We start from the raw sequence: 14,654 nt of genomic DNA on the forward strand, positions 1-14,654 counted from the left end.
GAGGGGCGGGGGGGCGCCTCGCCACTGCGCCCGCGCGCGGGAAAGCGGCGGCTGGGAGGGGGGGGCGTGTGCGTGAGGGGTGTGCAGGTGAGTGGCGGTGCGTGTGCGTGGGCTGCATGAGGGGAGTGTGCAGGTGCATCCGTATGGGGGGGTGCATGCACGTGAGGGGGAGTGCGAGCGTGTGTGGGAGGGGGCGGCCGTGCGTGAGAGGGGCTGTGTGTGAGGGGGCATCCCTCGGTGCGTGTCTGAGGGGGTGTGGGGTGTGGGCGGGGGCTTGTCTTTCACCCCCAGACACCGCGGAGGCAGGGAAGGGGGATGTCCCCCGTGGGCGGTGGGGGGGCTTTCACGCCAGACGCAGCCACGTGTGGGGCTGTTCTGACATACCCCTGCCTAGATTTAAACTATTTAACTACCGGGTTTGAGGCTGTTGTGTAGTCACTGGGAAAACAGGCACTCCTTACTGCATATTGGCTTCATTAAAACAGAGCAGGCAACTCAAGTCCTGCTGTGTTCCTTCCGTTCAGACTACAGGCCTGGTTTGTAGCCTGAGTCAGTTGGTGTTTACCCTGTAGATGTCTGCATTTGGATTAATGAAATGTGCACGTGGCATGGGGACATGACGGCGAACAAGATGGTGGAAAAGTAGGAGGATGTGGTCTATAAACCAGGCGTGGAGTGGCGCTTGTAGGGAGCTAGGATCAAAAGAAAGGCTGCGGTTCGTCAGGCAGCAGGTACTTCTCACCTGGCTTTGTGTGAGTCCAAGGGGAGTCCAGAGTTCCAGCAGACAAGTCTGTTGACAGCTGCTACTTAGAAACCACATCTGGTTCAGTAAGTCCCTGAGATGAACTGGTCACAATCTGGAGGATCCCCTGGCTGCCTGCTTCTGGCCACTTCTGAACACTGAGCTCAATAAATACCAAGTTCGATGCCGTGCTGCTGCTTTGTAGACGGTCAGGACCAAGAGCTACCTAAACAACTAGCTAAACCATTGAGTTACCCCAAGGTACACACACACGGGGAAGAACTGGGAAAGCTCTTGAGACCGCTGCCTGCAGCCCAGGTGGGGGATGCTGTTTGGCCCATCATGTTTGGGGTTTTTTTGTTGGAGAGTTATAAGAGCTGAAACACAGCAGCCAAAAAAATCCTCAACTGGGAGAGAGGCAAGAGAGAGTGGGATGCCTCCGTATCCCAATGCTGACAGGAAAGGGAGAGACTTTTTTTGGTCAAAAGTTGCCAGACACTCATTTTGCAGGTTACTTCTATCTTCTCTACAGAAAACACCTATAAAACCAGAAAACAAACTGGCAGAACATTTAGAATCTGAACGTGTTTCAAAGACTCTTGAAACCACCAAAATATGCAACAATTTATTTTGAGCTAAACTAGGCTATAAATAATGCTATGACATTAAATAAGACTCAGACAACTACAGAAACCTGTAACCTGCTTAGACAACTATACGCAGTAATTCACTTGAGCATCAGGTGCATGGTATTGCCGTTTTCACCCGTTAAGTTCCTGAATCGTGACTGTTTATGGCTTCGATATTGCAAGGAGAGATTTCTTCCTTGGAATGTCTTTCTTGGATCATCAGTGTTACCTCTTAAGATGCCCAACCTCTGCTGAACTTCAAGGATGAATCAAACATAAAAGGTTAAGTGTTTGAGCTTTTGTCTGAGAAAATAACGTGCTTTTAACTGTAAAAGACGAAAATCTGTGATACAGCAGAAGTTAGGACCAAATAAATCGAATTCATATTTTACATTTTCTTTCTACATTTACCCTAATCTTTCTGTCACAGGTTTGACTAGTTCAACAATCTCCATTCAGATTTAATAGTGTAGAGAGATTACTTATGTAAAAGTGTAACAAAAATAATAATTAAAAAAAAAAAAAAAGGCCACAGAACAGTCCTTGGAGGAGGTCTTAAGCTGGTAAGTACATAACAGAGAACTCAGACAGTCTCGTGGAAAGGAGCAAAATGCTGCGGTGCATTATGACAGAGGCACCTGCCGAGAGAAGGCTGTAGTTACACAATGAAATGATGGAGTTTAACGTTCAGCACTTTTTCTTTAGCCAGTAAATCTGTACTGTGCTTTCTGTAAGCATCAAGCTGCAGTGTGAGTTCGTCATACGCCTGTTTGTTGCTTTTCAGCTGTTGTTGGAGCTCTCGGACCTTCAGATGACCATCCGCCGCTGCTGCTGCCTCTTTCACAAGGGGTGTGCTGGCTCTCTGCCTGGCTTTTTCTGCTGTCTCCAGCTTCTTCTCTAGCTGCTGAATTTTCCGTTGCTTATCTTGCAGAGCTTTGCCCCTCTCCATGGCCAGGTTCAGTAGCTGCTCTTTCTCCTCATTTGCCTGCTCCAGCCTGGCCCGCAGCTCGCTGCCCTGAGCCCTCCGCTGACTTTCTGCACACTCTACCTTTGCGACAGCTGGTGCTTCTGTAGGCATTGCAGCTGGGCTTGTAGTGAATCGGCTTCCCAGGCATAGGCACTTGCTTGCTGGCTGTGAGCTTCTAGCAGCTCCTTTTCTTGCTCCTGGGCTCTGTGACTCTCATAAGCACGTTTCTCCTCTAAGGAGTTTTAACTGTTTTGAGAGCTTTCTGGCCCAGGCAGCAAGCTGGAGTACTTCAGCTTCCTTCTGCCTAATGGCCTGGGTGAGGAGCGCTTCGTTCTCCTGCCACAGGTGCTTATTCCCCTCCCACAGCTGCATATACTGTTTCTTGTGTTCATCCTTTAACTGGATCATTTTTTCATGGTTGTTGGCCAGTTCCATGAAGTGCCCCTCCAAATGCTGAATCCGTTGGCTCTGGGTTTTCATTTTCACAGCATCCTCTGCCCTCAGTTTCTCTGCCTCCATGCTGAGCTGCACCAGGCTTCTGCAGCATTCCTGTGCCTCATCTTTTTTCTTCAGTGTACAGATAAGGCGATGCTGTTGTTCTGGGTGTGAATGCAGCAGAGCCTTCTCACTCTTCTCTTCGGGGCTTTCCCATTGTTCCTCCAGGCCTTTTGTCAGATCTTCCATGTCTTTGCCTGTCTCTGGATCACTTGTGGAGTTGGCCGTCCCTGCCCCTCTCTCATCCTAAGCCACGGAGCCCCTGTCTCACACGAAGATGAGACAAAATTCTACAGTGACTGCTTCTTTTAGTAACATTCTGCATCATTAAACAGTACCCACTGGTTATGTGGCCAACACCACTGCAATAAGCTGGCGGAGTTTCTCTATTAAGTCCAGAGAAACTGGTGCAGCAGGGACAGGACCTCCCAAAACCCATGGCAGGCTGCAACCCACAGGTCCTGCAGCCCTCCTCACCTGCTTCGCCCTGCTTCAGCATCAGGCAGACTGAGGAGAAGGGTGCCAGAGCTGATGATGCAAAAGCAAAGGACGTAGGCTTAGTATTTATGCAAGCCTATTCATTTGCTGATTACTAGCTTTGCTAATTACTCCTTCTCAAAGCACTGTTGTATCTACAAGAACTACTATTATATTTAGGTAAAAAGCTTGTAAGTGATAAAGCTGCAAGTAATTCCTCAAGCAATCCTTTTCTTCTGCCTTTATTTTCTCCTACAGATCTGGTATTATAAGTGCTAATAAAACATGGAGGGTTACATCAAACTTCTAATTGATGTGTAAGATTTTAATAGTATATTGCTCATTAAAAATAACTGAATAGCCTTATCCTGTGCTTAAGAGATTTACGAACAAAATGAAAGATCTGTGCAATGCTAGTAATTACTGAGTGCCCTGAGACTCAAAGATTTTGTGCCTGGAGAAATGGTTCATCATTTGAGTTTTGACACTGATTTGCTGTATTATTTTAGGCATGCAATTTTAAAAGTCTGGTTCCTCATGTAAAGATAAGGGAAGTATTTATATTAGGTTGGCACCAAAATCATTATTGGTGCCTAATCATACGTCACACTACCCAGCATATGAAACATCAGCCTAAAACTGGTCTACGAGTTTTTCATTCAGATGCAGACCTGAAACTAGAGCACATGGAACAGCACGCTGGCAGTCAGGTTTTGTGAATTCCAGGGCCTTAACTGGAGGGAAAGATAGGATGTGGGAAGGAGCCGGCTTCAAGGAAGGATGAAAAATAACATACAGCACAACAGAATCAATGCCCAAGAAGCATGGACAGTTTCAGAGCTGCATAGCGGTGGCTGTCATTGGGCACTGCCTCCACCTCCACCATCCTGCACTCCCCAGCCACTGCTGCTACCTTGGATCCTGCCAAAGTATTTAGAAATCATGGAGGAAAGCAGGGAGGACTAAAAGGTTTAGGCCATCCAGTGGAAACACAATTAAGAGCAAGGTTTAAGAGGAGAAAAATGTTTTCTTACCAGGTGTTTTCTTTCCCCTGACCCTTTGTTGTCGCTCCTGCTGTGGGGTATTTGTCTCCATGGAGACAAGACTCTGAATCCAGTCCCCCCAGAGCTCAAGCCTCAACCCAGGCTGGCTGGAACTAGGCCAGCCCCAGGAGAGCAGCTGAAAGCGCTGGGAAGCAAACCAACCCTGCTGACCTCAAAAGTGCCCAGATTTGGTAAAGGGAAGAGGATTTCCACAAATCTAAGGAACTCCTCTCTCTCAGCTTGCACCTCAGAAATGCCAGAGGAGATCAGAACAGCAGGCTCTAACCTTCTCAAACACACTGAGGGTCCATGCTAAGTAAAGACACAGCCCTTGTCTTAAACAACTTGCAGCTTTGTTCAGCACTTAATGAAAAATCTGGCAGATAATATAGAGAAAGGAAAAACAAATACAGTTAGAAGAACAAAGTCAGTGCAGCTTCCACTGACTCCACTGAAAAGGGATATGAAGCCAAGAGAAGCAAGCAGCGTGGGTAAGGGAAGCAAACAAGAGAAGGAAGGTGCTGCACCAGACCTTCCAAAAGGGATGAAATCAAAGCGGTGCAGGCCGCTGTACCAACTCTGGTTTGCAGGCGTACTTGCAGAAATGGGAGGTTCTGAACACAGAGCATGAAAGGAGAGCTGGGACTTCGAAGCCTGGTTTATAGGAAGTAAAGATGGTGTAATTTGGAACACACACACACGTGTACCAAAAAACCACCCCGTTCCAGGCTAAAGCAACGATGAGCTTGTAAAGTCAAGGGGAAAAAGGAAGAGGTGGCGAGAAAGAGGGAAAATTGTTGCATTTCTCCCATTTGTTTCTCCAAACAAGGATGGCTACACAGGAGTATGGCTGCTTTGTCATGAAGGTGAGCTGGAATTAAGAATCAAAGCATAGCTATTAATTTATCAGACTGCCCTTTAGCGAGTAACTACCTATACACCTTTATAAAGTTTTGGTTATGGATGACTAAAACCTTTCCTTTTGACAGTACAGCAAACAAATCAGTTTCTTGGAACTTCGTGCTAATCAACTTCATAACCTTGCATTTCTCTGTCAGCATATTATCGATCCGGAACGTACTACTGTAGGTAGGAATGACTAGGAATTGGGTGGAAAGCTTTATTATTTATTATGCAAACCACATTCAGAGGAACGCCAAAAAAATGCCAATAATCTTTTCTAAAAAAGTAAATTTTGCATGACTTCAGTAACATATTTTCAATACAGAATTCCTGCTGGTTTACATGATCAGATGCAGCCATTACCTTCAAGCAACTTGTAATAAATCAACATAATATCCTTTAGCAGGAGGTGAAATTGTAATGTTTCTACTCTATAATTAAATGCTACAGCATGCATAGGGTAATCAAAGTACTATTTCCACTGATAAAGCACCTTGGTTTGTAATTTTGCCTTCTACTGAAGTTCATCTTACCAGGACAGCTTTGACTTTTCTTGTGCATGATGATAGTAAAACACTAAAAAGATCATAAACGCAGCTGCTAAAGCTCTGCTGAAAATCGTTATGTTAAAGATTTATAGCTTTTTTGCATACTCCATGGCAGACTAACAATAACTTTAAAATATCTAGCATTGTGAAGTGCGCTACTATATTTTTCAAAGACACTGCTGTGACAGCCTCTGCTGACCTCCTGTAAATTCTGAAGCACAAGGAAGATTCACTTTTGTGTGTGTTGACAACTGTCCTTACCTGTTTACCTCTAGTAGTCTCATTTTCTGCAAAAGCTGGAAAAAAGTTATTAAAAACTCAGGTGGAGCACTGAATTCTTGTACTAAAAGGGCCCATTCTTGTTACTTGGCTCAGTTTCTTGATTAATCTAGATGAGTACATAATACTGATGTGCCATTACTGAATCACATTAATTACAAGTGCAGCACACAGTTTTGATCTATTAGTGTAGCAGTAAACAGTGTCTTTTGAGATAATGACAAAATGCAGTGTCTGTCTCTAGGATGGATTAATAATAGTGAGACAGAAGATGTTCTACTTGGCCAAAAGACAAGGAGATTGATGCTGTCACAAACCAAGCATTTTATTTTAACGGCAGTCAAGTTTAACTATCAAAATTTCATACAGTATAGAACACAGACTACATGACGCTTGCCTGCCAATCTAGATCCTCAAGACCCCAAGCCTTTGGCTGAAGTCCCAAAGCTGTTTTGACATAGCAACGTATTTGAGCTTCACAGGAAACACAACAACAAAACCTTTAATCCTGTGACACTGTAGGCCGTGTTCCCAGCAACCTATGTTTTCAGGTGAGTGTGAATGCATTTAGGCAGTGAATATAAAGCAGCTAGGTGCCCGCCTCGCTTTTCCAGAATCCCCACCCTTTCAGGAGTGGTGATGTAAGAATACAGCAGCAAAGCAGCTGCGGTACCCTTTCAGTACAAGCACATTGTTCTGAAGTGCCGTATGCGCATTGTTCCCTACTCATACAAGAATAATGTTTTGTATGTACCTGGCAAAGCGGGATCTGTAGCAGCTTCCAATCTCGTCCAAAACACCTGAAGCAGTAACGTATCAAGACTGACAACTGCTTTTGGCATTTGTAAACTTTGCAGGCTGCCTGGTTGATGAGAGAGAAAGTGGGTTCCTTGGCAGGTTGAATAGCACCTTTCCTTTTTTCCATTCATAGTGTATAATCAACACCAAGCAGCATTTAAATTTTTGTGATTAAATTAAGAAATTGAGCTGGAGCTGTGAAGAGCCCCCTTCTCCTCTCTAACTGAAGGGCAAGATTTCACCGGCTTTTAGACCTACACAGTTGGAGCAAATAAATGTGTGTTTATTTTCAGAAATGTTTTCTGTCTGCATTTTGTTGTATTGCACGCTGAATTGCTAACATAAAACACTGGGTTTTAATAAACATTGAATTCCTATTTAGCTTTAATAGGCTGCCTTTATTTAAAAAAAGCAATACAGTTTGTATTTTATGCGTTTACCTTTCCTTAGTAGCATGCATTTCTACACGTTACAGATTCAAGTTCTATTCCCTAAGTCTGCAAAGCTGTCTAAACCAAGACCACCATGACCCCAACATTCTCCTAATGGTGGTGCTGAAGCACAGATAAATTACGGTTTTTTTGGAAAAAAACCCCAACCAACCAAAAGCCTAGCTAACAGACAGAGGTACAGACGAGTACTTTACAGACTAAATACCCAACTTACTTGTCATCACTAAAATTGTCAGGTTTAGATCCTTTAGAGTAGCATTTGAGTAAAAAAAGTTTCACCTCTATGTCTTCACCATTGAAGAGACAGGATTGTCTACTAGGAAGACAATTAACACATATATAAGCAAACTTTTTTATAGCTCTTGATTTTTTATAGCACATCGGAACGAACAGTCCTCTGCAGCTTGCAGAATAGGATATTGACAGTACCACTTCATATAATGCTTCTTTCATAATAGAAGAAGCGACTTTAGTATCCTAGAAATGTACAACTACCAAAAAAAGGAACTTTAAAAAAAATAATTCTTCATGCTCATATGCCTCACTGGAGAGATTTGACTTGGCATCATGAGGATACAAGCACATGCTAATGCAACCTGTTGCTATCATATTAATGACTTAATGAACAGTCCTAGAAGTGTACAGAAAAAGTTGACTTGCTGTTCCCCACCCCCCACCCCCACCCCCCGCTGGTGATTTAGATTTAAGGGATCAGCCACACTTCAGTTAGGCAACGCAAGCATCCAGGTATCACTGCCACTTCTACCACTGAATTCTGTAAGTACCTTCTTTCCTGAAGTAATTTTCAGTGAATAAGAAACAAAAGAATCCTTTAAATTTACATAATAACCTGAAGGCAGAAGTTTAATTTGAAATAGAAAGTGACATTTGACAGCACAAAACCAGAACAGCAACAGAGCACAGACTGTCAAAAAAGCTACTGTGTTCCTCTTCCAGGTTTCACCCCCACACCTCTAATTATTTTTTTTTTTTGACACTAGCAATTAAAAAGCCACCTTATTTTGTCAATTTTGCAACCATTAGCATCCTGAGAGGTAGTATATCTTCTACCCATGTGTTGGGAGAGTTCATCATCTTCTGCCATAAGGCAGTTTCGTCTGAAGTAGAATCCATCCAGTCTACTGTGGTTCCATAGCTTTTGCCTAGAAAAATGTCAGGTTTAAGAGAAACATTACTTACTGTGCTGCAGAGTTGAGAGCAGACAATCTAATTTGCCTGTCTTCTAAAACATTTTCATCTCCTCAGGTAGCTGACCCTAGTACTTTGAAGATCCAGTTCTACATTTTTTCACTTGAACAATTCTGTCAAATACAATTAATGACAGTTTCACACAGAAACTTCATCACCTTTCTCCAGGCTTTTTTTTTTTTTTCCGTTGTTATCCTTAGTCTTTTTGTCACAATCCCAAGGAGAGGGTTGTATGGGCAATTAACATCTGAAAGGTCTTAAGAATAAAACAGGACACTGACTTTGTACTGAAATACAACCTCGGGTACTCTAAAATTCAAATTGAGATTTGCTATCCTAATTTGTATTTTAGGTTATTCTGGTGAACCATGCAAGAAATTAATTTGGGACAAGTAATTTTTCCTTAGATTTGCTTGAAAAGACTCCAAACACATCTTCCCCTCAGGCCCTCAGGGGACAACGAAAGGGAAAGCATACAATTCTTCCACCTGCACATCTTATACTACCCTTATCCTAAAAACTTGTTTGCACTTTTAAGTTTTCCTATCCAATGTCTTCAAATCTTATAATGCATTCCTGATCCATCCTTTAAGCTCCCCAACCCTGTCTTTCTACCACATACAAACTTACGCATGCAATAAGTAGGTAAGATGTTATCAACATTTTGGGTGCAGGAATAGCATATTCTTGTACTTCAAACAGTACCAGATACAATGTATGGCCAGGCAAAAGTTTATTTCTAATATCCTAACCCTCATAACACTACTATTTACATTTCTTCTGTGCTGAAGAATAGGTAAGTTACTGAATGAAAGGCTTTAGTAAATAACTGAAAGGCTGTTCAGTGATCTTTACAAAAAGAAAAGAAATAGAAAAGGAAAAAAGGAAATACTGTATTTTGTAAATTAAGGATTATTGTGTTAATATTCCAGTACCTGTTCCAAGGCCTATCCTGAGACCTCCCAGAAAGTGGTTGGCTAGTTTGTTGTGATCCCAGACTGTGAGCTCTACACAGGCTTCTTTCAAATCTTCTGGCCTAAAGCCATCGTAGACCATGGTGTGGTTGAATATTGGGTTTGTCGTTTTTGTCACTGTTCTTGTTTTCTGTCGACTTTTTCTGCTAGTATCTGGAAGAATGGTACTTCAAAAAGAAAGTGGTGTCAGTTTGCACTTGCACAGCATGGCCTGCATTAAACATACTGAATAGACAAAAACTACTGATTAACGCTGTTCTTTGCATGTTAGAATATGGCTGAGGATAAGATGCTTTATCATGAAGTCAAAGGTCATATTCTCAGTCCCTTCCAAGAAACACTGCCAGCGTGTACCCACCCTTGAGCTTCAGAGGGTGGAAGGGAAGGCAAAGTCAGGTGGGGAAGAGGCACAATGAGTTTATTTGCTGTATGATCAGGAATGGCGCTGAAACCCTTTTGTTGCTGACACAGATTTCCCAACCATCTTGTTATTTTTGTCTCTTTACATTTTAAATCTGTATGTGGAAAGGAAGGAGAATAAAATACAACTGTGCTCCCTTCTGTCTCCTCCCATGATTTGCTAAGCTAAACCATACTCTTGCACAAACACGCTTTGTTTAAATGCAAATAAAAGCAGGCACAATTTTGACTAGCCCTTCCACCAAGCAACTGAGCAGACAAGATAAAAAGAGTAGTGATTACACTGGAAGTCCTCCCTGTGGAAATTTTACCTGGTGATATATACTTAGCATCTTGAAGCTGTAAGCCCTGCAGGACAATTTACATTACAATAAAGGAGAATCAGAACACAATTAGGTGTTTTTTTATTTCAATGTAGAAAAAAAATGAAGATAAGATTAGAAAGCACAACAGTAGCGTTATTAGGCCACCATGTTTGGTGACTTCAGTTCTTACCACTTAATAAAAGAGTTGAGCCTGTTGCCTCTCAGAAGGGGAAGGTCACGGCATTCCTTCACCCAGATGTGGACCTCACCAGTAGATAGAGACTTCTTTCCTGTAGAAATAAAACAAAACATCTGCCTAAGCCTTGTAGATCCCTTTTAAAGGTAACTTCTATGATGTAGCAGTTCCTGCCCATCTCTAGAGATGGTACTCAGCCTAGACTCTCATTATCTCACGTCTTCATTCAACATCCCTCTCTGTACTCTGGAAGCTGCAGTCTTCATCCCATCAAAGTACTGCAAGATCACCTCATGTCTGTATTCCTACCGTGACATTTGTTCTGTTACAAGTAAACAAATACGCACTACTGGTCTTCTCTTTCCAAGCCTCCTAGATAAAGAGATCAGCTTGTCTTCAGTCTATGTGATGATAGTATTTATCGCCACTTGTACTTTCAAGTAAGCTCCTTTGTGCTCTTAATGTATTTAATTCTTATTGACTGACTGGCTGGATTAAAGACCTGACCTGGCTTCACTCTCAGATCAGCCAGTTACCAATTGCCAGACAAGATTAAACCAAACAGATCTATAATAAGATATAATTATTCTATAAATTACTGCATTCTAAATACTTATTGCCATTTTCTACTTCTAATATTGCTTGAATTTAGTTTGTTGTCATTGTTTATTTAGCAGATTACAGCACCTGCCTGCTGATTTAGAGTCTCTAAATTTATTAGTGCGAAAACAGAATTTTTGTTACACATACGGACTGCATTACAAATCTAAAATTTTAACAGTGAGGTGATTTCTTCTGTAGTAACATCAAAAGCAACAAAAAGTCCTAAAGTGATCTTTGGATCCTAAACTGAATTCATGACCAGGGTGACATAATCCTCTAGGGGAAAAAAAAAAAAAAAAAAAAGTTTTACTTTTTTGTTAAAACAAGATGTCTGAATTGGGTGAAAAACATCAAACAGCTTTAAAAAAAACACCAAAAAAACCCCACCAAAAAAAGAACAAAAACCCCAAAGGCCTGACAAACCCAAACAAAGAAGCAATGCATACCTCCAACAGGGTGTGGGACATACTGGAGGGCTAGTTTCATCTCCCCTCTGTTTTCTAGTTTAAAAGCCATTGTTGAAGTCTGAAATTAAAAAAAAAAAAAAAAAAACAAAACAAAACAAAAAAACCCAACAAAATCAAAACCAAAAAAACCAAAACTCAAACCTTGCAGTTCACGCACAGACTTTACTATACAAAATTTTCCACTAGAACAAGCTTGACTTCCACATGAGGCAACTTTTTTCTCTTGTTTCCTTAGCCATTAATCTTCCCTCTGTTTACAGGACATGAGAGATTTTAGGGCATGTTTAACCACTTCACAGTGCCTCAAATACACAGCTCTTCCACTAAAACAAAAAAAAAGACCAGGAGAGGCCAAAAGGCTTTGAGGGTGCATCTTTTCCACTGTTACGCACTTATTTAACACTAGAACATGTGCTCTTTCAGTCAGGACACTACTTCTTTGTGCAACAGAAAGTGTGCTTTTATAAAACAAATTTCTGTAGGAATGATTTGTCTCATTTAATGCAATCTAAAAATCAACCTCAAAACCAAATCAGCTTCAAAAACAATTATCTTTCAGAAAGGCACAAGAATATGTCACTTCTTCATAAAGAGTCATGGACCACCTGTAGATGGAACACAACACCTGTTTTCCTGGTTACATTTCTCTACCCAGAGCAGTTTTAAAATGAAACTACAGTGCTAAAGACTACCGTGACATTCCTGTTTTTTTCTACAACTTATTAAACTTTGGATTAGTTAATTTTGGAATGAATTAATGAAGTAAATCCAAGGGGAAGAAAAAAAAAAAAAAGGAGAAAAACAACAAAAGAAACCAGAACTTCTGGCAGTGACTTAGCTAAAAGTTTAGATGTTGGCTGAAACTCAGTAACAAACAAGAGGCACGCAGACACGGAAGTCATTCTTGCATCTGATGTTAAAATGTTGCTGCACTTGCTCAGTATTCTCACGAGCTTTACTACATATTCAGGGAAGAATTGCCTTCAAGTATCTGTGGCAGCAACATGATTTAAGTGAAAAATACCTTGAAATTCCTATTCCTTAGACTATGAGGAAGTTTTTCCTACTGTAATAGCTACCTACACTAGACTAGCAGAAACCTTAGAACTGTATGTTCCATTTACCAGTAAAGAGGTATTTATGATTATAACAACACAAAAAACACAGAGCACACAAGACCGGCCTATATAAATAATGACTTGGTTTTGCACTTACAAAATGGAAAGCACAAAATAGCTAACCCAGCCTTATTAACCTACCCTTGGCTTGAGTGGAAACCAGTTGATCTGCTTGTTGGATTTATCATTCCAGTCCCAAGTTCCTAAATCCAGCTCCACTTCACCAAGGAAGCTATTCCTCCCAAAGGTATCATTGTGCCAGACAGAGATATTAAGACTTTGGTTCTTTAGAAGATCCTTCTCAATTTTATACTGCCAGGAGGAAGAAACAAAAAAAGGATAATTAAAACAAGCTGGACTTTTATCAATGCTGTGTCTGAAAGTGACAGGGTTAGGAAAAACACATCTGGGTTCATACAACCATAACTGCTCACTTCATTTCAGAACAAAACTCTCTTCATCCTTTACTCTACTTCCAGCATCTTAAACTCATAATTAGCGTATGTTTGTTTGCAAGAAGCATACAACAGCAAGTGTTCTCAATGCTGTGTCCAGAGTACACTGTAGAGTTAACCTATCAATGGAAGGACATAGGTACTTCTAGAGCAATACATCTCATCTTAGATGCTCTCAAAAGAGGTGTTAGACCTGTGCCTAAAAGTTAAGGTTCCTCATACTTCATGCATGCAGTATTTCATATCCAGTAACAGTTTGATAAATACCCGCAGTATTTCATTATAGACTGGATTAAAGGTTTTCTTTTTGACAGAGGTCTTCCGTTTGCCCAGCTTGTATTTCTCTGGAAGCAGGTACGTCTTTACATACCTAAAATTTAGACAGGCTTGTTAGAGGAGCAGAAACACAATCCTCTCCAACTTCCCCTTCTAAAATACACAAATGTTTGCTTATAAAGTAGAAGAAATGCACTTAACTAGCCATTATGTTGTTCAGCTTGTTATGATTAAGAAATGGAACAACAGTGGTGAAATATAACAACAGTTTCTGAAGTAGGGCATTAACATCCTTCTACCTGGGGGAAGTCTGTTGAAATACCTCCTCAACACATAAAAATACAGAATATTTAATTATTTAATTGAATTTTTTAAATTATTATTTATATCTTTAATTAATATAGTATGCTTACATATCATATTTATAGGCTCTAATCCTATTGAAGACTAAAGCATGATTTACCATCTGGAAAGCTGAATTTTAAAAGAGAATTTTGTGTTCTTAAAAGTTTGAGCTTCCCATGTTAATACATGTACCAATTTATAGTGGCAATTCTGTATTCAGTTCAGAGTGGAAAACCACGTAAAGACTGTTCATTTATTTATTGGGTTGTTTACTCCAACAAGTTATAGCATTTTTTCCAATCTCTTTTCTTTTTCATGTTATAAGAAAAGCTTCTATTAGGAAAAAAATATATTCTCTGTACTTACGGGTCTGAACGCTGTCGCTTAACATCTGCCATTGCCAAGTCTTTACACTGGCAAATAAAAATGTGGAGCTCATTCAGCTGTTCTACATAATCAATAGCAAACTGAATGTTCCCCTTCACATCAACGTTGCCAAAGTCTGCACTATAGATGCTCATTAGGCTTCCGCTCACCTGTATCATAGAAGAGGAGTAAAAATTTCCAGGCTTTGCATTTCATCAGATACTTCAAGATTAGAGGAGAAGTTATACTCAGAATTCAGACAGCAAAGAAATCAACTGTGTCCCTTTAGATGTAGTAACGAAACGTAATAGACACTTTTATACAAGCTTCTCAGGAAGCAGATTGAAAGTTGTTTATAAATCAAAGGTGTTAGGCCAAGTTTTACACCAAAAAAATTTGAAAGTGCATTGCATTGAGACAGAAAAAACAAAGTGATAGGATGCTGCCAGTCTGGAGATTGCCTGTGATCAGATACTTGAAATATCTCTTCAGCTGATCTTCCTTGCAGAAAGCAGAGCCTAAGAGTTTAAGACAGGCCTTCTGCAAATACTGACAAAAAGATTAGTGATAAAGCCTAAATGGCTTAA

General features: G+C 40.9%; 2 protein-coding genes across 5 annotated transcripts in view; both read right to left on the bottom strand.

Moving 5' to 3' along the window:
* Positions 1–341: 341 nt before the first annotated feature.
* CCDC89 (coiled-coil domain containing 89) lies at positions 342–5,048 on the bottom strand. Its single transcript, XM_027779453.2, is given in 3 exon segments — positions 342–2,430; positions 2,433–2,577; positions 2,579–5,048. Coding segments are annotated over 3 exon segments (990 nt in total). The 5' UTR covers positions 3,023–5,048; the 3' UTR covers positions 342–2,029.
* Positions 5,049–5,579: 531 nt separating this feature from the next.
* Positions 5,580–14,654, bottom strand: part of SYTL2 (synaptotagmin like 2) — a 63,934-nt gene continuing 54,859 nt past the window's right edge. For 2 of the 4 annotated variants that reach the window (XM_027779448.2, XM_013295053.3), the window contains 7 exons: positions 14,068–14,237; positions 13,348–13,450; positions 12,767–12,937; positions 11,487–11,565; positions 10,432–10,531; positions 9,478–9,683; positions 5,580–8,496 (listed from right to left, as the gene is read on the bottom strand). In XM_027779448.2, coding sequence (XP_027635249.2) covers positions 8,351–8,496; positions 9,478–9,683; positions 10,432–10,531; positions 11,487–11,565; positions 12,767–12,937; positions 13,348–13,450; positions 14,068–14,237 — 975 coding nt within the window. In that variant the 3' untranslated portion in view covers positions 5,580–8,350. The remainder of the gene's footprint in view (positions 8,497–9,477; positions 9,684–10,431; positions 10,532–11,486; positions 11,566–12,766; positions 12,938–13,347; positions 13,451–14,067; positions 14,238–14,654) is intronic. The other 2 variants (XM_055802662.1, XM_055802661.1) reach the window with 1 other exon arrangement.

Source organism: Falco peregrinus, chromosome 4 (genome assembly GCF_023634155.1).
Source record: "Falco peregrinus isolate bFalPer1 chromosome 4, bFalPer1.pri, whole genome shotgun sequence".
Lineage (NCBI taxonomy): Eukaryota > Metazoa > Chordata > Aves > Falconiformes > Falconidae > Falco > Falco peregrinus.